Source organism: Enhydra lutris, unplaced genomic scaffold, assembly GCF_002288905.1.
Source record: "Enhydra lutris kenyoni isolate GAN:26980312 unplaced genomic scaffold, ASM228890v2 scaffoldscaffold20, whole genome shotgun sequence".
In the NCBI taxonomy this organism is placed as follows: Eukaryota; Metazoa; Chordata; class Mammalia; order Carnivora; family Mustelidae; genus Enhydra; species Enhydra lutris.
The window spans coordinates 25,886,140-25,908,854 of record NW_019154104.1 but is presented as its reverse complement, the minus strand read 5'-3'; the positions used below and the strand labels follow the sequence as shown (position 1 = coordinate 25,908,854).

Below are 22,715 nucleotides of genomic sequence, written 5' to 3'. Positions count from 1 at the left end.
GCCCAGTTAAAATATTAAAGCATTCAGTAGACATTTGCTCTTGCTGATTTATCAATTCTAGTGTGCTGTGTATGAACTAGAATACATTTTGATGTGATACTTAGCTATAACTCTTCAAAGTTCTTTTTTTTTAATTTTTAAGATTTTATGTTATTTGCCAGAGATTGACAGCGTGCGTGTGTGAATCTGCACACACAGGGGGAGCGGAAGGCAGAAGGAGAGGCAGGCTCCCTGCTCAGCAGGGAGTGGGTCACAGGACTCATCCCAGGACTCTGGGATCAGGACCTGAGCGGAAGGCAGACACTCTGCTGACTGAGCTACTCAGGTGTCCGAACTCTTTAAAGTTCTGATTCCAAATTCAGTTGCTTTTGACTCTTGATTTTAATGATTTTCATGAGTGAAAAAGATAACCTGGCAAAGATTCATAGATCCAAATGGAAGAATCACATCATTGGCGACATTCGTAATGTTTAGATTCTCAAAAATCAATTATGCACAGGATTGTGTTGAAATTGGTTGTGACATTCCCTTCTTCCTTAGTCTCAGTTTTTCTTGCCAATTGATTGGAAGTTGTTGCATTTTTATATATGTAAAAGATTAACTTTAGAACCTACTTTATTTTTTAAAAGATTTTATTTATTTATTTGACAGAGATCACAAGTAGGCAGAGAGAGAGAGAGGAGGAAGCAGGCTCCCTGCTGAGCGGAGAGCCCAATTGGTGGCTCGATCCCAGGACCCTGGGATCATGACCTGAGCCGAAGGCAGAGGCTTTAACCCACTGAGCCACCCAGGTGCCCCTAGAACATATTTTTAAAAAATTCTTTTAAGATTTTTTGATTCACTGGGATAATCTTGTGTTTTCAAATTTTTTATAACCTATGTAGAGGACTTTAAAAAATAGACTATTTTTAATAGTTTTAGTAACAAAATCATGTATGGCTGGAAACATTTCCCAAATACAATTTTCCAGAATGTCTTCTCTGCAGTACAGGTATCCTTTGAAAATCACTTTTTCCTTTTTTTTTTTTTTTTCTTTTTAAAGATTTTATTTACTTATTTGACAGAGAACGAGAGAACACAAGGCAGGGTTTGGGGGAGGAGAGGGAGAAGCAGTCTCCCTGCTGAGGAGAGAGCCCGATGCGGGAGCTCAATCCCAGGACCCTGAGATCATGACCTGAGCTGAAGGCGGAGGACTCAACTGACTGAGCCACCCTGGTGCTCCAGTTTTTCATTTTTCATTTCTTTTCTTTCTTTCTTTTTTTTTTTTTTAAGATTTTATTTTTAAGTAATCTCTGTACCCAACATGGGGCTTGAACTCACAATCCCAAGATCAAGAGTCTCACACTCTACCAACCTAGCCAGCCGGGTGCCCTGAGAAGCAGTTACTTTCTCATTCATTATTAAAGTGATACCTTGACTTCCTTTTGGGGGGTGCAGAGGGAGTGGGAGAGAGACTGTCTCAAGCAGAGTCCATGCTGAGCGCAGAGCCCAAGACAGGGCTCAGTCTTACTACCCTGAGATCATGACCTGAGCCGAAATCAAGAGTCAAGACACCTAACCAACTGGGCCACCTAGGTGCCCCTAAAGTGATAACTTCACTTTGAAAAGATGGTCTGTTTTGTTTTTAGGAATATACCCACTAGGTAGCATGCGCTATTATTAATAGCTATGGGTCATCACATAAACAGTATATTTAGAACTCTTTGTGGAAGAAAACTGCTTATCATCTTTAAATTCAACTCTTAAATATTTGGCCTTAAGAAAACCAGGAAATCAAAGTTTTTGTCACATTCTGTCTCTTTATAAAGACCCTACTGTTTCGAGATCTATTTTTATTTTTATTATTTTATTTTTTATTTTAAAGATTTTTAAAATTATTTGAGAGAGAAAGAGGCCACAAGTAGGCAGAGAGGCAGGCAGAGAGAGAGAGGGGAAGCATGCTCCCTGCAAAGCAGAGAGCCCGAGCCCAATGCAGGCCTGGATCCTAGGACCCTGAGGTCATGACCTGAGCCGAAGGCAGAGGCTTAACCCACTGAGCCACCCAGGCACCTTTTATTTTATAATTTTTTAAAAAGATTTTTATGTATTTATTTGACAGAGAGAGAGGGAGGGGGAGAGAGCAAGCACAAACAGGGGGAATGGCAGGCAGGAGAGAAGCAGGCTCCCTGCTTCGCAAGGAGCCCGATGTGGGGATCGCTGGACTCTGATTATGACCTGAGCCAAAGGCAGTGGTTTGACTGAGCCACCCAGTCCCCCTGATCTGTTTTGTTTTTTTTTTTTTTAAAGATTTTATTTATTTATTTGACAGACGGAGAAGCAGGCTTCCCGCCAAGCAGAGAGCCCGATGCGGGGCTTGATCCGAGGACCCTGGGATCATGACCTGGGCCTAAGGCAGAGGCTTTAACCTGCTAAGCCATCCAGGCACCCCTCACCCGATCTGTTTTTATTAATGTAGAATCTGTGCAAAATAACTCTCAGTGTGCTGAAATGGAATATCCAAGTGAGGGCACCCCGCTTAACATTTCCTCAGTGTGGAACCTTCACCTTGTGCCAGTCTGATGAACGGTGTGAGTGAGAGTATCAATGCCCATGTGTATATTAAATATTGGCACAACTTTTAAATCTAAAAATGTGGAAGAGTTGAATATAGAATGTCTTAACTTCTCATATACTTATAAGTCCTCTGTTATGCTCTCTGGGATACATATAACGCACTTTGGAGATCATTACCTTGGAAGGGCTTAGGGTGGGAGGGAGGAGTAGAAGCAGAGTGTTTGAAAGTATTCTACAACTGTAGTGGGTCATACGTTCAAAAATTGTTTTCCCAAGGAAGTGGCTGAAAATTTAAAATATTGAAAGAAGGAAATTCTTGAAGACTTGACTTTATTCCTATTTTTTTAACTGCAGTTTCTTGATCAATTGGTTCATTTACATTTATTGGGTTCTTAGCATGTGTCAGTGTGAGGGGCTGGGGTATATAGAAGTGGATAAAGACCCTTTCTTCACAGAAGTTCAGTATGTCCAGGAAGGTAGACATTAAGACATTGATTAAAAAAAAAAAAGACATTGATTTCAACTTAATAATCTCTCTGTTGCTTTCCTGCTTATACTGGTGTATGTAATAAAATTATCTTTAGTTCAGACAACATTGATTACTAATTCTATGCCAAATGGTGTAGTAGACCAGTGTTAACTTCTCTTTTTCTATCTTTGTGCATGGAACTCACTGATAACTGAAAGCAAAATGGCCTTCAGCATAAGAAAAAGTCTAATCTGGGATAGGACACCTGCTGAGCACTTCAGGTAGCTCTTTTAGGTTAAGAATTAGTCACAAGGATGTACTGCTTTGGGCTAATGAGGAAAATGTTGCCCGGGTAGGTAACAGGGAATCCATTTGGCCAAGTAGGCTGAGAATTTCGTCTTACTCTCCTGTGGTAGACCTTGTAGTTTCACAGAATGAGTGAATTTCCAAGTACTTTATGATAGTGAATATAGGGGATTTTGCCCAAGTACATTGACAGACTGTATCTAAGTATGACCTATTTAAACATCTTCTGTTTAGAGATGGTATTTTGTACCTTCGTGGCACAGTATAAATTCTTGAACTTTTGACTCTTTTCAGAACTATTATCGTAACATGACCAGATTATTTCTTTTAATACTATTCTTCAATGCCATAAAAAACCCTTTCTGAACTGTTACAAGTTGAAGGTAGCCACAGAATTGAAACAAATGAAAACATGGTATTTATTGGGAAGAGAATTCTATCAAATCCAGTTTCCTAGATGTCTAATAACAGATCCCATGTTACAGAGGTTGTCATTGTCTATATATATATATGCACATAGTTTAAAACGCTTTAGTATATCTTAAATTATTTGCTTTTATTATATAATTAACATGCTCATTGCAAAAAATTCAAATGGTAAAGAAAGATGAAGTGTGTGTGTGTGGAATGTATTGAGTATGAAGTAGTAGCCCTTAATCTCATCTCTCCCAGAGATAACAACTCTTCTGATCTCATTTGCCTTATCTGTAAAACAGGCACGAAAATACGAAAGCATACTTCAGAGAGCTATTATGATGATTCAGTGCAGTAACATAGATAAAATAGTGTAGTGTGGTGTCCTGTATGTAATAAATGCTAATCAAATGTTAATTTAAGTCAGGTCTTTCTAATTTTTTTTAAAGATTTTATTTATTTATTTGACAGAGAGAGAGAGAGAGAGAACAAGTAGGCAAAGAGGCAGGCAGAGAGAGAGAGAGGGAAGCAGGCTCCCCACTGAGCAGAGAGCCTGATGTGAGGCTCCATCCCAGGACCCTGGGATCATGATCTGAGCGGAAGGCAGAGGCTTTAACTCACTGAGCCACCCAGGCACCCCAGGTCTTTCTAATTTTAATGCTCTATTTTATCTCTTTGAATCCTGATGCCTTGGTTTAAACCAATAAGGGTGTAGTTTCCTAGTTAGTTTTATGGCATATACTAAAGAGAAATGTAATTTAATGTTTTTCTTTCTGCATGCTGTCAAATATACCTTGAATTCCTAGTAGTACTCATCATTGCTCTGTGTAGGTCCAAGCAACATAAAGAACAAGAGTCACCATTATAAAGTGTATACTCGGTATCAGGAACTATGTTAATAGCTTTACGCATTATTATCTCATTTATGTTCACCATAACCCTGTGAAATAGATGCTGTCCTGTTTTATGGATGAGTAAATTGAGACCTACGAATTTGTCCAAGGCCTTCCAGCTGGTAAAGTGACTGAGATAGGACCTCAATACGTGTTCTTTTTTTTTTTTTTTTAAAGATTTTATTTATTTATTTGACAGAGATCACAAGTAGGCAGAGAGGCAGGCAGAGAGAGAGGAAGGGAAGCAGGCTCCCTGCTGAGCAGAGAGCCCGATGCGGGACTCGATCCCAGGACCCTGAGATCATGACCTGAGCCGAAGGCAGCGGCTTAACCCACTGAGCCACCCAGGCGCCCAATACGTGTTCTTTTAAAGGAGTGTTCTTTAAACACATCTGCCCGGTTTTCTCTTAAAATTTTTGAAAAAGTTTTGCATTCCTTGTGCATTTTCAAACTGACTTAAAAATTTTTCATAATAAATTTAGTTAAAAAACAAAATTCACCCAAGAGCATTTGAAAATTTAATTGGCTGAGTCACACAGTATCCCACCTAGCAGGTAGAGGGGAACTCCAATGTGGTGCAAAAGGGAAGGTTTTTACTGAAAGGAGGGAGGGGGGGCAAGAAGTTACTAGCAAAAGAAGAGATTGTTTCTGAAAAAGATTGCTTCTGGAAAGGACTTCTTTTCTTAGGGGGAAGAGCGGGGAGTTTTAGGTGGATTACCTCATCTTCCTTTGGGGTGGAGAGCCCACGAGACAGATTACCTCATTGGTTGCCAACAAGAAAATCCAGATTGATGGGCTTAAAATTTGATTCCTGGAGAGGTTGAAACTGCAGTTAAGTCAATTTGCTGTCCTGGGGGGCAAGTGACTCCAGCTTGGCTTTTAGTTTTCTTTTTAACATTTTAAATAGTTGTAGAGAATAATTTTTATTGTGTTGTAAATATTGGTGTAAAAAATACGTATTTTCACCCAGTAGGATCTGAATACCCACCACTATACATTCAGAAGTGCTTGAACAAGCTCTTCATTAATAGTTGGAAATTTAACATTGTATCTTTTCCCATTGAACTCCTATGTCCATCTTGCTTTGCAAAAGTTTATCTTAATTTATATATTTTATGCTTAAGTCTTTTATTGATCGTGCTGTGATTTCTCTACAATAAAAATATAACTAAATTGAAATTGACCATATTTAAAAATTTACTGTTACTGTCCAGCTTTCTTTTGCATTAAGTATTTTTTTCTAATTCATTTTAAAATTTAATTCCTGTTTTAATTGCTTTAATGATTTCCTCACTTGATGTTTTTTGAGATTTTTTAGTGGTTTCCTTTGTTCCTCTAAGGGCTTCCCATATTGATCTTAACAGTATTTCCTTCAGGTAATCATTAGGCTTTTTAAGTATTAACATTTTTCCCTCTGGAACTGTGATTATCGTAAGTACAGATTATAAGTACAGTTGATCAAAACAATAATAACTAAATGTTATAACTAATAACTAACTAATAACTAAATGTGAAAAAGTTCTATTGGAAATACTTTTTTTCTTTAGATTTTACTCTGTTAGAGCACAAGCAGGGGTTGGGATTAAGGGGCAGAGGGAGAAGGAGAAGCAGTCTCTCCGCTGGGCAGGGAACCCACTGCGGGGTTCAATCCCAGGACCCCAGGATCATGATGTGAGCCAAAGGGAGATACTTAACCGAATGAGCCACCCAGGTGCCCTGGAAATAGATTTCTTAATGATGTGGGTAGGTGGTTTCCCCCATTTTCCCTGATTAGTTCATGTGCCCATAAATGAATATACTTACAACTAGAATTTGATAAAGCTCGTCATAAATTTCAAGTTTTTAAAATAGTTACAGCCCTGAGTCATCAATAAGTAGATGAGAATTGAAGGGATTTTGTAATAGCAACATCACTTAGTTCTTTGACTTTGAGTGTCATGCCAAAGATATGTATAAGATACAGAAAGACTAGCAAACTTAACTGTTGGTGCTTCCTGGAGATTTTTATACCCTGGGCAGTGCACAAAGAAGGATTCGGGAAGGGAAAAGATAAGCCTTTTTGGCGAAGTGGGAGAAGGGAGATTGTACAAGGGAATATGGGAGAGGAGATCCAACATGGTGCCATGGTTAAGTACTCTTCTCAGGAAGGTCAGTTTTAGTACAGAGTATATTTGTGGAATTGAGGATATGAATGTGTTTACCTTAAAACCACCCATGCCCATGTACGCTTCAGAAAGTCTGTAGGGTTACACAAATATAGCATGAAGAAAGCCTTTTAAAGTAACGTACAATGAGAAAATGTGAGCCAGTCTAAATCTCAACATTCAGCATTAGGTAAACAAAGAATTATGACACTGCTATTCACCATAGCATGCAGAAGTACCTTACATACACACTGGCATTTAATAAGCATTTGTTATTTTAAATTTTTAAAAAGAATTTATTTATTTGACAGAGATCACAAGTAGGCAGAGAGTCAGGCAGCGAGAGAAGGAAGCAGGCTCCCTGCTGAGCAGAGAGCCCGATGCGGGGCTCGATCCCAGGACCCTGGGATCATGACCTGAGTCGAAGGCAGAGGCTTTAACCCACTGAGCCACCCAGGCGCCCTGTTATTTTAATTTATAAAGTACATTGTCAAGAAATACACTTAATTATTCTATTAAGTATATTTACATCCATTCTATCTTCCTTCTGTTGTAGTCTGGTTTTCCCTACCACATCATTAGTACCCTAAATATTAAGAAAATCCAGTGGACACTCAAAAATCTTTGGTCTCTTTTTGCCTTTTGTTGCACTGCACCACTTTTTATACTTGTCTTTCCACGATTTTTGGGGATGTAAGGCTTTCTTGATTTTCCTTCTACCTCTCTGCTTTTTTTCTAATTGACTTTGCAGGTTCCTCAGGTGGGCTCCATGCCTAGCATGGAGCCTGATGTAAGGCTGGATCTCACGACCCTGAGGTCATGACCTGAGATGAAATCAAGTCCCACGCCCAACTGACTGAGCATCGAGGCACCCCAGATTCTTAATTCTTTTTTTTTTTTTTTTAAGATTTTATTTATTTATTTGACAGAGAGAGACACAGCGAGAGAGGGAACACAAGCAGGGGGAGTGGGAGACAGAGAGGGAGAAGCAGGCTCCCCGCCGAGCAGAGAGCCCGATGCTGAACTCGATCCCAGGACCCTGGCATCATGACCCGAGCCAAAGGCAGACGCCCAACCGACTGAGCCACTCAGGCGCCCCCAGATTCTTAATTTTTAAATGTTGGTTCATCTGGACTTAGTCCTAGGCCTCTTGACATTTAACCCTATACAAGTTCCTAAAGGCTGTCTCTCCTCACCCTAGGGCTTCATTGGCCCTCAGGATTCATAATACCCTTCTGTATCTTCAGCCCAGGTGGCTGTCCAGACGTCTAGACCAGGATATCCAACTGCCTCTGGATATCACCGCCTAGATGTCTGCTCACATTTACTCTTTGGAACTCCGCTACCGAGCTTCCCCAACCCGCTTCTCCAGGTTTTTTCTCAGGAAATGGCACCGCTAGCTGACCAGCTGCCCAGGTCCCCAACCTGGAAGTCATTCTTCATTCTTTCTTTTCATTATTTCTCATTATGCCAGTTAATTCTACTTCCTAATATTGTACAAAAAATCTGTCCACTTCATACTATCCTCAGTGTCCTTGTCCTCACCAAACCAATTTCCCTAGCTTTTCTTAACTCAGAACGGCCTTTCTGCCTGAGTTTTGCTTTCTTCCAATACATGCTTGTCTTGGTAGCAGAACTGAACAGAGTTCTAATCTCATCATGGTTTCCTGCTTAAAACCTTTCAGTGGCTACATTTTGCTCTTAGATAAATGTTAGGCTCTTTAACATGAATTACTAGGCTGTTTGGATTTCACTCTCTCTTATCTGTGTAGTTTTATCTCTGGCTCTTTTACCCTAGCACGCTACACTGGAGCCTAAAGTAGCTTTTCCTTCTCAAAAAGTTTTGTGTCTCAGGTCCGCGGGCTTGTGCTCTCTGACCTCTGCTTTCTTTGATTATTCCACACACTACTGTCTCTGTTGGGGCCACTTAGTTTGGTTAACTCCTCAGCCTTCTCTGGTCTCACTTTTAAATGGCATTTCCTCAGGTGCCCTGCCTTGGGTCTCCGGGTTAGGTTCTGTTACATTCTCCAAAAGAGTACAGTGTATTTCCTCTTTCATGTAGCTCATAGCACCTTATTTATGTGTGTCTTTCATGGCAAGCTGTCTTGTAAACTTCTGAGCATGGAGAATCTTTATCTTGGATTCTGGTTTCCGTATCCCTAGTGTCTGACACACATACATGCGTATACTCAGCGTCTTTGAATAAGTTAACAATTTTGAGTTCTGATTCCTGTGATTTCAAAATGCGTTTGGTTTTTCTCTTTAGTGTCTCAATGAGATCCTGGAGTCAGCAGATGCGCCTTTAGAAGTCACTGAAGGATTCATACAGTCAATTTCTCTATCAGTTCCGTGGGGCTCCTTGCTGCAGGAGAATTGTGCACTGGAAGTGAAAGGGCTAGAAATGGTCTTCCGGCCTAGACCCCGCCTAGGTAGGTGTGTTGTTATGTGTTTCTGTTTTATTTGTTTTTATTGTATTCTTCACAGATTGGGAAAGTAACCTAACTGTATTAAATTAAGTATTTATTACTTAGCATTTATTTGTGAGATTATCAGTAGATAAAATATTAGGACTTGGGGGGGGTGTGATTTTACCTTTAGTGTTACTTCTTGCCCTGTTTACCCACAGGAAATTTAGTGTACTGATGATTTGGTTAATTATTTGTTACCACTTGTATAAAGAGACATGTGTTTTAAAGTTTCAAAGTATTGTGCCAGAAACCAAGGAAGTGCTCAAAGATTGATGGAGAAATGTTAAAAGGACAGAGGACTGGACTTGTTGGGTGCTCTCTTTGGCCAAATCTGGGACTAATAACAATAAATGGATTATAACATGTGGAATTAAAAAAAAATAGCTCTATGTCCATACTGTTACAAATACTGTTACATCCATACATACAAATCTGTATGTAAGGGAGGCAGGAAGAAGGGAAAGCTCTTTGTTGCAGTAGAATGTCAATTTACTAGAGTAGAAAAAAATGATAGACCATCACCATGGTTTTGACAACCATGGTAAAAATTGATTGAGGTGGTAATGATCAGTGAATCCTAACCCCGCCTGGTGACAGGTCATTGAGGAGCTTGATTTGTGATGTACCAACATACTTCCCCTTGATGACACACTGTTTACAGAGAGAAAAATGTTTCTTTCGCAGTGGAGGAAATTGATAGTTGCCACAGCCACCTTAATCGTCAGTCTTAGTCCCATCAGTAGTGGGTCAGAGGGCCATGATGTGGGTCCTGATGGGATGGCTGACAAAGACACGTCATGTATATACTGTTCCTGTTACAAGTGCATAGTCTGAATAGCATTGTAAGGAAGAAGGACTTGACAAATCTATAATAAGGGACATTCTGTAGGCTAACTGGCCCTCTTTTGACGTATCACTATCAGGAAAGACAAGAGAGCTAGAAGAATTGTTCCAGATTAAAGAAGAATAAGTCATGAATAACTGCAGTAGATAATCCTGTGTTTTTGTTTGTTTTTGTTACGAAGGATATTACTGGGACAGCTGAGAAATTTGGGTGTAGAATGTATAGAAGATAGTATTTTGTCGGTGTTGTGTTTCTTGGGTGTGTTCATGTCACTGAGCTTTCGCATGGGAATATTTGTATTCTTAGGAGTTACTGCTCAGGTGTTTGGGAGTGTTAGGGTGCCTGCAGTTTACCTTCAGATAGTTCAGCAGAAGGATGAGAGAGAGAGAGAGAGAGAGAGAGAGAGAGTGTGTGTGTGTGTGTGTGTGTGTGTGCGCATAGCTGTGATGAGTCTAAATGAAGGCTGTGCAGGTGTTCATTGCACCATATTTTCACCTCTTCCTTAGGATTGAAATTTTTCAAAATTTGGGAGGGAAAAGCTTTAAAGTAGTAAGTTATATAAGTATATCTGGGTGGTAGCTTTAGTTATATGCCATTTTCTGACTTATTAAACGTGTATAGAGCTGCTTGCATGCCAGATGCTGTTGTGAGTGCTTTACCAGTATTATTTTATCATGGCGGTTTGAAATAGACATGTTCGTTATCTCCATTTTTATGGAGCAGGACATTGAAGCGCAGGTGAATTCAGTAACTTGTCCAAGGTCATAGCTAGTTCAGTGGAAATTTGGGATCTCAACCCAGGCAATGTAGTTCTGGAGTCCGTATTCTTAACCACTGTGCTCTGTTAAATAGCTCAGATTTTCTGCTCTGGAGTGTGTGTGTGTGGGGGGGGTGTATGTGTATGTATTTTTTAAGCCAATAGAGTCACCATCTAAATCATCTTAAATTCTGAATTTAAATTCTTTGAGTGGCAAGTGATGTTGGTCAAGAAATACTTGAAGAATTATAATCCTAAATGCTTTCTGGAACACCAGAGTTTAAATTTTATGCTTATTAGAATTAGTAGCACCTTTACTTTGAAAATGGTAGTCTGTGCGTGGAAATCCTCCTCGATAATGGCATTTAATTAACAAGAATATTTTATTTTTTTAACCATGATGAGTAGATAGAATAATATTTTCCTATGGAAAGTTAAATATTCTGCCTTTAAAAATATTCCACGAGAAGGATTTTTAAATTCCATTTTGGGAGGCAGTAATTGTAGTAATCTGTCAGTTTGTTTTGAATAATGTAAGGAAGTGTAGTGCCATTCTTTGAGGGATGATCTGGGAAGGATTTTTCCCAGTTCATGGATTCTTCCAAGGATGTTCTTCTATTTTATCTACATTTATACTGACCTTCTAAAGCCTAGGTCAGATGCCACCTCTACCAGATTTCCTATTAAATTCTGTCCATGGGAAGAGTCAGCCTCTTGGTTTAGCCATCCGTGTTTTCTGTTGACATTGCATAGTTGCTTACTAATTCTTCTTAACCACATCTCATTTCTTCCACTATATTGTAGGCTCTCTGTGGGGAGAATTAATCATTATTTTTCTGACCCCTACAGCAGGGTCCTCTAACTATTGCCTGTAGGCCAAATTTGATCTATCATATTTTTGTAAATAAATTTGTATTGGAACACTGCCATACTCATTCATTTCCTTACTCTCTCAGCCTGCTTTTGCACTAGAGTGAGAGTGGTGAGTAGTTAGGGTAGAGGCCCTGTAGGGCCCACAAGGCCTAAATTATTTACCATCTGACCCTCGCCAAAAGAAATTTGTTGACCCCTGTTCTACAGTATTTTGAACCGTACCATGCATGCATTAAATACTTGTTGAATGAATTCATAAGTTAACATTTGACAGATACATATCATTTAATGAGAACACGTATCTCTGGACTTCTTTCTGTGATTTTTTTTTTCTCTTAGTTATTATAAGGTGATGCTTAAATCTCATAGAATATCATATGCCTAGGTAATACCATGATGTTAAAATACCATGTTAAATAAGGATTAAGAATTTATTTCAAATGTGGCATTTTAAGAAATGGCTTTGTTGTAACTATGAGAAGTTATTTAGAATTAATCTATATTTTCTGCAGCAACTGGTTCTGAGCCTATGTATTGGTCAAGTTTCATGACCAGCAGTATGCAATTGGCAAAAGAATGTCTTAGCCAGAAATTAACAGATGAACAAGGAGAAGCATCACAGCCCTTTGAAGGACTTGAAAAGTTTGCTGAAACCATTGAAACAGGTTTGGCATTGAGCATTTTCTTTCTTTCTTTTTTTTTTTTCTTCTCTCCCCCACCCGCAAGTAATTTAGTACCTTTCTTTAGTAAGCCTTGTATAAGGAAAATCCATTGGAGTGATTTTTTTTTTTTTTTAAGGAGTTTCTCTTCTCACTTCAGAACTTTAGAATTGAGGTTATTTTAAAGATTTTATTTATTTATTTGACAGACAGAGATCACAAGTAGGTAGAGAGGCAGGCAGAGAGAGAGAGAGGAAGGGAAGCAGGCTCCCTGCTGAGCAGAGAGCCTGAGAGGTTATTTTAAATATTCAATTTAATTGAGGTTATTTTAAATATTCAATTTAACTTTAGAATTGAGGTTATTTTAAATATTCAATTTAATTTCATGTCCTTTTGTATCCTAGTTTCTCCTCTGTGCCTTTTATTATGCTTGTATGACGAAGGGTTTAGAGTTCAGAGAGTGTTAGGCATTGCACATGTATCTGTTGGGATGTGTTGGGGTAGGTGCTCAGTAGGGCAGAATGTCTATTTCCAAACTCAAGATTTGGGGATTTTACTTTATTTTTTAAGTTCTTATTAAACTAGTAATTATTCTTTTCATTAGAAATTTTTATTTCGTATACATGTGGTCTCATGTTGACAGTTACCTGTTTGCTCTAGTACTAAGAAGAGTGAAAGTCACGTTTATAGACACTGTCTTGAGAATTGAACATGTGCCAGAAAATTCCAAAACTGGAACTGCACTTGAAATTCGAATAGAAAGGTAAGACTTCTTATATCTGAGAATAAACAACCTTATTCTTTTCTTGTATAAATAATAAGATCTGACTTTTATTAGATTTCATGATGCTTTTAGAGATTAGAAGTGATGCTGTGAGTTACTACTACATCGTATGGTTTCCAGGTAAAGCGCTGCTCTTCAAGATCCGTTCTAATCCCATTACTGACAGCTTAAAGTACCAGTTGAGGTATAATTGTATATAGTACTGTATGGGATTCAGAGCGAAGGATTCTCTTTAGTTAATGTCAAATGAAAATCGTGAGTATGTGAGTGCTGCTAAGTTGAAGGCACTCCTAACTGAGTTTTTTCTTACTAGTGACACCCTGTTTTGGAGCGTCTCGTTAATACGAAGGTCTTCTTTGCTTTCCTGTGCTTGATCTAAGTGTTGCTTTCATGAGAAAGGCTAAGCCTGCAGTTTTCTTTGAGAGGATTCTGTGAGAGTATCTGTGCGATAGTGATTTACTGAAAAAGATGGAAACCAGGACTCCGTTTTCCGTGTATGACCACTTGGAGCCTTATAAATAGCTGAGTGTTGATTTGAGGTTGTCACTGTTTTTGTTTTGTTTTGTTTGGTGGGGAGCAAAGCCCAGTTTATTGAGAGTACAGTAACATACAGATCGTACAAAGTGCCCAAAGAAGGAGAGACCTGAGAGGGTTGCCCTTTAGGTAGTCACTGTTCACCTGTGTCTTAATGTGACCGAAATGTGCGGAATGAAGTATGTGCACTGAGCACCAAAGACACTTTGTACAGGGATCTGTTGGGAGCTTTTACCAAATTTTAAGCAAATATGTCATGGTTTCTATCTTTCTATCATCATTAAATTACCTATTAGTCAAACAGTTATTGTTAACAGATTTTTGAAATTAGGTTGGATTACCTGAAATGGTATATTAAAAAATATCTAAAATCTCATGGATGTAGAACTACCTTCTGTATTTTGTTGAAAATGAAATGGTGAGTCCTAAGAACTTGTAGAATAGTCATAAGAATTCAAGAAATGTCATTCATTTTGGGCTTGTGACTTGGAGCCAAATGCTGTCTGTTACCAAGAGATGTTTGTGAGGGAGCACAGGAATTGTTTTCCTTGAGGTGAACTTTAGGAAGCTATGAATCTCTCCTCCCAGTTTAGGAGCCCCATAAAATTATCCTTCTTGAGGTTGAGGTCTCTTGGTGAAAACCTTTCCTGTAGTGAAGCTCTGATGCTGACCACATGAGGCATTTTCTGAGGAGTGGTAACACTAGAAAACCCTTCACCTTAAAAAGCTATGTGTGTTTCTTAGACTTGCAAGTAGGTTTTCTTACGCCAACGTTTTCTGTTTTGAACATGGAGAACTGTCTACTGTGATGAAGCTGCTGATGAGGCCTCAGGAATTAACGTGCATCAGCCCACAGCCTTTGCTCACAAGTTACTCCAGCTCTCCGGAGTGTCTCTCTTCTGGGAGGAGTTTTCTGCGTCAGCAAAATCTTCCCCAGTGTGTTCAACTGCACCAGCGGTAAGAAAAACAAACCAAGAAAACAAACACTAAATCATAGATTTTTTTAAAAGTTTAAATTAGGGGTACCTGGGTAGCTCAGTCAGTTGAGCGTCTGACTCTTGATTTTGGCTCAGGTCATGATCTCAGGGTCGTGAGATCCAGCCCCGCATCGGGCTCTGCACTGGGCATGAAGCCTGCTTAAAAGTCTCTCTCTCCCTCTCCAAAAATAAATTTATAAATAAATAAATAGTTTAAAGGAGGGCTATTAAATTGTGCTAAGATATAGAATATGTGTTAGTGAGTTTCCATCTGATCTGGAAGTTAACACACATACTCAGTAATGGAGACCTGCTTTTCAAAGTTTTAAAAATACTCCTATTTATGATTGATGCCTTTCCTACCAGTGCTGGATATAACACTGGATACTGTACCGTGTGGGGAAAATGACATGTTAACAGCTAATACACTTTTATAGTAAAAACAAAAGCACATTTGTTCACATTTACCTTACATAGTGAATGTATGGCTGAAAACTTATAAATCATACTTTAAAAAAGTTTTATAATTAAGGAAATTTGTATTAATGCTTTGTAAGAGTAGAGAGTCCTTTTATAAAACAGTCTTTCCATAATTTATCTTTTACATTATTCAAATTTTTATGATTATAGAATGTTAAGTTTTCTTATTGCTGTAATTTGAATAGATGTGCATTTTTCCATAAAGTCCTTTTCCATGATTTGCTTTTATTACTTAGCTATAAGACACTGGTTTATTCATTGTCACATAATACAGTTTTTCATGTCAAATACTTTACTCTAAGTTGACATTTGTATTTTGCATTTTGGGTTATTTACACTAAAGTGTTTTAGAGAATTACTTTATTCTTATTGCCTCATTGTAGGAAACTGAGCCAAAGCTATCACCTAGCTGGAATCCCAAAATTGTATATGAGCCGCACCCACAATTAACTAGAAGTTTACCAGAGGTAGCGCCCTCTGACCCAGTGCAGATTGGAGGGCTAATTGGTAGGCTGGAGTTGAGTCTCACGCTGAAACAGAATGAAGTGCTTCCTGGAGCTAAGGTCAGTGTTTGTTTCATTTTCTATAGTTAAAACAGAAGTACAGGTATTCTTTAATGTGTGCAGTGACCCGCTGATTAGCTACTCTGGGTTGTTCTAGGCTGCCCTCTGTCCTGGAGTCTGTGTTCTTACTCTCAGCTGGTGCCTCTGTCCCGAGGTCTCAGGGCCTCACGTGAGCACTGACTGTCTTTAGCCCCTGCTCATGCTCAGGTGTTAGCAGTGTCTCCTGCACTCATTTTCCCCCATTCTAGCAGTTCAGAAACATTAATGAGTTAATAAATTAGGAATTTGTTAAAGACTTTTATCATACCATTCAGTTTAAAGGAGAAGAGATTTGGAAGTAAGAAATTGACTATAGAGGATGTTTAATTTTATGCATGTAAAAATGCCCACCTAGGTGTGTTCTGAACAGAATGACCATTTTTATAGTTGTTATTTATGAAAAGAGATTGATTTTTTTTTTTTTTTCATGGTGTCTCATGTCTTTTTGAAGATCCTGTAAAGACAACTGCACTTGTTTCTTAGGGAACAGTGTTGGACAGTCTCCTGGAGAATCAGGAAGCCTATATTTAGTCTGTTGAAAATGTATTTGTGAAGTGTTATTTTCAAACTTTGAAAACAATTTTCCATATAATCTCTGTGAAATGTAGTTTAAGAAAGTATCAGGATTTGTTCATTTGTTTACTCACTGGCCTAACTAGCTAGATGTTTGAGTGACTACTAGATGCCAGGCCGTGTGCAGTTTCTTGGGGGAGATGCAGAGAAGAGGGAAATACTGTCTTTGCTTTAATACAACATGTGATAAAGGGTATAGACATGGCTGTGGGGACACTGAAGAAGAGGGAGCAACTGAGGACTCGTGCATGCACAGGAGATTTTCAGAGGATGGAGGATCTCCGGTAGTCTGTCCTTGGGTCGGCCCGCCTCCCTATAGTTAGAGGCAGAGGAAGGTGATCAGAACGCCAGCCTTCCTGTTGCTGATTACTTCCTCTCCTTTTGTTTACTGCTCTGTCCTACCTCAGTTGGCGTGAAAGCCTTTCACCAGGTCTTAAGCCTGTTCATAAAATAACCTGAAAGCTGTAGGTATGTTTTAATACTACAGGGAATTCCGAGGTGCTAATATCCTTGGGAAATGAACACATCCATGCCTCCCAGGAAGGGAACTATTTCTCCATGAAGGAAGAACCATGGCAGTCACTTCTGTAGTTCTGTTTGGATTAAATTAGATGGTCCTCAACATTTGTACATCGATCTTTGTGCAAACCGAAACTTGCACATTATGTCTTGATTTGTGTAAGTGCCTTTTGGTGTTACTTTTGGACATCTGTGTACTAGGTGACAAATGAACATCTGGAATTAGAGCATGATGGCATTATTTGCCAGCCAGTGTTTGATATTTGGAGATACTACCGTCCTTGCCTACATGGTAATTTTTGTGTAGTAACTTGAGTTTGAGTACTTTTTGTTCTTAATGCAAATGAAGGCTAAATGGAAAAATACAAGATACTGTATTTGATACAAGATACTAGCTTTGAGAAACATAAATCCCATAAACTTAATGCCGTATAGACAAAGATGGCATTGGTTGGGGGTACTCAAGAGTCAGATCTTTAGTCTTGCTGATGTTCATTAGATCCACAAGTTTTTCAACTGTGGGATCAAAATGTTATGAAAGATTTTTTGGGGGGGATGCCTCTCAGTGGCTCAGTCAGTTAAGTGTCCAACTTTTGATTTTGGCTCAGGTCATGATCTCAGGGTTGTGAGATTGAGCCCTGGGTTGGGCTCCACACTCCTACAGAGTCTATTTGAGATCTCTTTCTCCCTCTTCCTTTGCCCCTGCCTCCTTGTATATGCATCTGTGCTCCTTCTCTCTCTCTAAAATAAATACATCTTAAAAACCAATTTTTTAAAAGTTTTTTTAGTTCTCTGAGACGGTACCCACCCCAAATAGTGTGCCAGCCAGATTGTTCACATGTTCAATTTTAGCATATACTTTAAGGATTCCATCATGTAAAAAAATAGAGGAGCTGTATGTATTGAATTTATAGACCTTTTGTTTAGTTACTGTGTCATATTGAGTCTGAAATTATTTTAGTTATGTTCTGTCTTTTCTTTTTCCAGAGGAAAGTAAGAGGTGCTTTGTTCTTTGTATGCCAAATTTAGAATGTACAAATAATATTTCTATGAACATTAGAAGTGAAACTCTTGATTAACCATCCTAATAAAGGTCGGAGATTATGTTTTCAATACTAAGAAATTAAAAACCAGTTTTTAAATATGGCATATAATCAGAGATTCTCCCACTGTCCCCAGCCTAAACTCCTTGCTGATTCATTGTCTGGGATGACAGCCATCAGCAAGGAGCCCCATAAAACAAATGCACGGAGAGCCGTACCATGGGAGGAGTTAGGGCTTCCCATCTAGGTCAGCCTACGTTAAAATCCTGGCTCTGGGTCTGTAGATGGTCTTGTGCAAATCTTTATGATCCTGTGTCCTTATCTGTAAAACAGGAGTCTTACTAGAATGAGTGGAAAGGTAATGAAAGCATAGTTCCCCAATACTCAGAAAAAGGTGATAGTGATGATTGTTATTCCTGGAGAATATATTATATTTTCAGATCATGGAAGCTTCTCAGCATTACTATGCAATGTTTTTCGTTTTTAGAATCAGAGGAAATCCCCCGCCCCGGGGAGGATACCATTTTCCCCAAATATAAATGTTATTAATTGAATTCTTTTAAAATTGCAAAACAGCGTAAAGATAATAGGAGTCTTAGCATCACCCCTAAGAGGAGGTGAATGAAAAGTAAGGCAGGCATACTCAACTTGTTAGGGTGTGGTGTAGAAAATAGAGTAATTGTTTTGTTAGAATATACTCCACAGGGGCACCTGGGTGGCTCAGTGGGTTAAGCCTCTGCCTTTGGCTCAGGTCGTGATCCCGGAGTCCTGGGATTGAGCCCCACATCGGGCTCTCTGCTCCGCAGGGAGCCTGCTTCCTCCTCTCTCTCTGCCTTCCTCTGTCTATTTGTGATCTGTCAAATAAATAAAATCTTAAAAAAAAAGAATATACTCCACAGGAATCAGGATGAGATCGGCTGGGGCTTTTATTTCCAGGAGGAAAAATGGACAGAGGCTTGGAAAAGAGCAAGGCAGTGCACGTGAGCACCCACTGCGTGAGCATCTCTGCTGTGGTTTGCACTCTCCTGCCCAGCAGACAGTGGGCTTTGTGGAACGCTGCCTGGGCGTGCGGAGAGGCGCACTGTTGATAGGGAAGGGCCTCACGTGCTGTGCTGGGAGCATTATCCGTGGGCAAACTTGGGAAAGCCAGCTTTATTTGCTCTTGGTTTGAATCCCGCTTTGAGGATTATGATTTGAGTCTGAAATCCTGTTGGGAATGAATTCTGTGCTGTTGCTGTCTTCATAGCCTTCCTTGTGACTGGCTTGAAGCCTCCTCAAACACCTGAAATACTCAGAAGACTCAGAGATGAAAATAGGACATTGGACTTGCCAACATGGTATCTTGCAGGAGGCTTTTCCCCCTGAGAACAACAGTTTGGTGGCCTTTAAGTCTTTTCATTTAGATTGTGTAAATGAGTGGAGGGAATTTTAGGTGGCAGAATCTAAGACTGAGGAATGAGTGTTCCTCTCAGTGCGTGAAGGTATATGGGATTTGTGCTGACGAGGTTTTAAAGAGTGTTTATCCTGAATGGCTTTTTTTTTCTTTTTTTTTTTGAAGTTGGATATTGATGGACAGATAGACTCTATTCATCTCTTCCTGTCACCAAGGCAGGTGCACTTGCTCTTGGATATGTTAGCAGCTATTGCTGGACCAGGCAAGTATGGCAATAGGCAACTCTGTTATTTTTATTTAAAACTTTTCAGATTCTGTGATTCCTAGCTAGTCACTTTAAGCTACTGCAGAGCTTTGATTAATATTAAATAGTGGTAGTTCTGCATTGACTGTGACATGAAGTTGCTGTTGGTATTGGACAAGTGGTTTTGGGAGAGAGATGATTGATTACCTCCAAATTTAATTACTGTTTTCCTTTCCTTTCTATACTTGTAGAAAATTCTAGCAAAATAGGGTTAGCTAATAAAGATAGAAAAAACCGACCCATGCAGCAAGAAGACGAATATCGAATTCAGATGGAATTAAACCGGTATTATTTGAGAAAAGATTCCCTCTCAGCAGGTGTATCTTCAGAGCAAAGCTTTTATGAGACAGAATCCGCTCGTACACCTTCTAGCCGTGGTAAGCAACTGAAGCATTGACACGAGATTCCTACAATGTCAACATAGAGCAAAGTAAGCCTAATTTGGCTGTGGTGAAATGGGAGTTTAGTAATGAAAGAACAAAAGATCGGCGCTCTAAGAAGGTTTAAATTTGTAAGTTGATCTAACTGTAGCGTTACAGTGATGCGCTGGCTCACGTATCCTTTTTTGATTGTGTAATCTCGTTTTGTAAATTGTGACTTTTTTTTTTTTAATTCTAAGGACAGTCAGTTTACAAAAATGTAGACTTACACAAAAGATAAATTGTGGGTAATTACTCATTTTGTCAAATTCTTACATGCCTGTATAATGATTGACAGATGCTCTTAAATGGACCCTTTTTTTTTTTTTCCTACTCTTCCATCAATTACATGTAAATAGGGTCTTTATCAAGTTTACTTTGCTTTTTTACAGGTGTTTTGGAATGTTTAGCACAATACCTTAATAAGAATCCATTTAAGTACAGAATTAAATTGAACTAAATAAGTTAAAAACTAAAAAAGTCTACTCAAGAAATTTTGGTCATAACAAACTTCATTTGCGTGAGGGTAAAACAACTTCCAGAAAGAAGTGAAATGTAAACAGAATTCTGAAATAATACACTCAGGTGTTTCTTTTTTTTTGTTTGTTTAAAAATGCTGTATTCATATGAAACCAGAGATTGCGAGATGTTTGTACTATTTTAAAGTTGGATTTTAACTTCTAAATTGTCATATGACTCTTAAAAATACACCATGTAGTTCTGCGAATCTTACGTTAAACAAACAAAAAACAGTTTCACCAGTAGGATAACATAAACTTTGTTAACTTGTATTTGGCTGAGCATTTTTACTATGCTGTTTATATCTTGGATCCTCACAAATTACCCCATCAGAAGTAATGTCACTTGTAGGGCATCAGTGTACTTCAGAGAATCTGAAGAATATTCTATTAATGTATGTTAACTTACTTTAAAGACCTAAATTATACAACTGACAAGGTTTAATTCTGTCTAGAAGAAGAAGTTTTCTTCTCCATGGCCGATATGGACATGTCCCATAGTCTCTCTTCTCTTCCACCGCTGGGAGACCCTCCAAATATGGACCTTGAGTTATCATTAACTAGTACCTACACAAATACTCCAGCAGGATCTCCATTAAGTGCTACTGTGGTACAGTATTTCAATTTTGTTCTATTCTTGAAAAGTGGCTTCTGAAATTCTATACTTCATAATCATGTGATTTAAAAAAATTCTTTTACAGCTTCAGCCAACATGGGGAGATTTCCTTGAACCTCATAAAGAACAGCCAGTAAGAGGGTCCACATTGCCGTCCAACCTAGTTCACCCACCAAATTTACAGAAGACTTGTAAGTAGTGTAAGACCCTTATGGTAGTTTTCCACTGGAATTTTAAAAAAATGAAAAATCAAAACAAATTGCTTGTTTCTAGAAAATGCCTTTCTACTGCTGCTTTTCTTTCCCTTCATGTATTTTTTTTTTTTTTTTAATCTAGACCATTTAACAAAGTTTAGAAAGACAATGTGAAGCATAGTTGAACAACTCACCATGAAGTATTTCAGAATAGTTGCCCATTCACGGTAGTCTTTGTGTATTTAAATATCTTTAGTAAAAAGTGCACCACAAGTTTCATGTTATTATTGCAGTTCAGGAGTCTAAATCAATCATCAATACTTGTTCCATTGTTTACATTTTCCTTGAAAGAGAACCTCAGGTCTCTTCTCCGTAAAAATTTTTTAAAATTATTTTTTATTATTTTTTTAATTAACATATAATGTATTATTTGTGTCAGGGGTACAGGTTTGTGAATCATCAGTCCTACACAATTCACAGAGCTCACCATAGCACACACCCTTCCCAGTGTCCATCACCCAGCCTCTTTATCCCTCCCACCGCACTCCCTCCCAGCAACGGTCAGTTTGTTTCCTGAGATTAAGAGTCTCTTACGGTTTGTCTCCATCCCTGGTCCCATCTTGTTTCATTTTTCCCCTCCCTTCCCCTATGATCTTCTGTCTTGTTTCTCAAATTCCTCTTATCAGAGAGATCATATGATAATCGTCTTTCTCTGATTGACTTATTTCACTCAGCACAATACCCTCTAGTTCCATCCATGTCATTGCAAATGGCAAGATTTCATTTCTTTTTAAGGAGTGCATAGTATTCCATTGTAGATATATACCACATCTTCTTTATCCATTGATCTGTTGATGGACATCTAGGTTCTTTCCATAGTTTGGCTATTGTGGACATTGCTGCTCTAAACATTCGGGTGTACGTGCCCCTTCAGATCTCTACATTTGTATCTTTAGGGTAAAGACCCAGTATTTACATAACATGTAGCGATACACTACTGGGTAAATACTGGGTATTTACCCAGTAGCGTATCGCTGGGTCATAGAGTAGCTCTATTTGCAACTTTTTGAGGAACCTCTGTACTGTTTTCCAGAGTGGCTGCACCAGCTTGCATTCCCACCAAGAGTGTAGGAGGGTTCCCCTTTCTCTGAATCCTTGCCAACACCTGTCGTTTCCTGACTGGCTAATTTTAGCCATTCTGACTGGTGTGAGATGGTATCTCACTGTGATTTTTTTTTTTTTTAAAGGTTTATTTATTTATTTATTTGACGAGAGAGAGAGATCACAAGTAGGCAGAGAGGCAGGCAGAGAGAGAGGGGGAAGCAGGCTCCCCGCTGAGCAGAGAGCCCGACGTGGGGCTCGATCCCAGGACCTTGAGA

The 22,715-nt window shown here is 38.9% G+C and overlaps 1 protein-coding gene across 2 annotated transcripts in view; it reads left to right on the top strand.

Annotated features, from left to right (window-relative positions):
• Positions 1 to 22,715, top strand: part of LOC111148489 (autophagy related 2B) — a 77,319-nt gene that overhangs the window by 3,603 nt on the left and 51,001 nt on the right. For both annotated transcript variants that reach the window (XM_022505070.1, XM_022505071.1), the window contains exons 2-10: positions 9,046 to 9,208; positions 12,234 to 12,386; positions 13,041 to 13,143; positions 14,493 to 14,655; positions 15,539 to 15,718; positions 19,451 to 19,547; positions 19,781 to 19,966; positions 20,982 to 21,136; positions 21,228 to 21,333. In XM_022505070.1, coding sequence (XP_022360778.1) covers positions 9,046 to 9,208; positions 12,234 to 12,386; positions 13,041 to 13,143; positions 14,493 to 14,655; positions 15,539 to 15,718; positions 19,451 to 19,547; positions 19,781 to 19,966; positions 20,982 to 21,136; positions 21,228 to 21,333 — 1,306 coding nt within the window. The remainder of the gene's footprint in view (positions 1 to 9,045; positions 9,209 to 12,233; positions 12,387 to 13,040; positions 13,144 to 14,492; positions 14,656 to 15,538; positions 15,719 to 19,450; positions 19,548 to 19,780; positions 19,967 to 20,981; positions 21,137 to 21,227; positions 21,334 to 22,715) is intronic.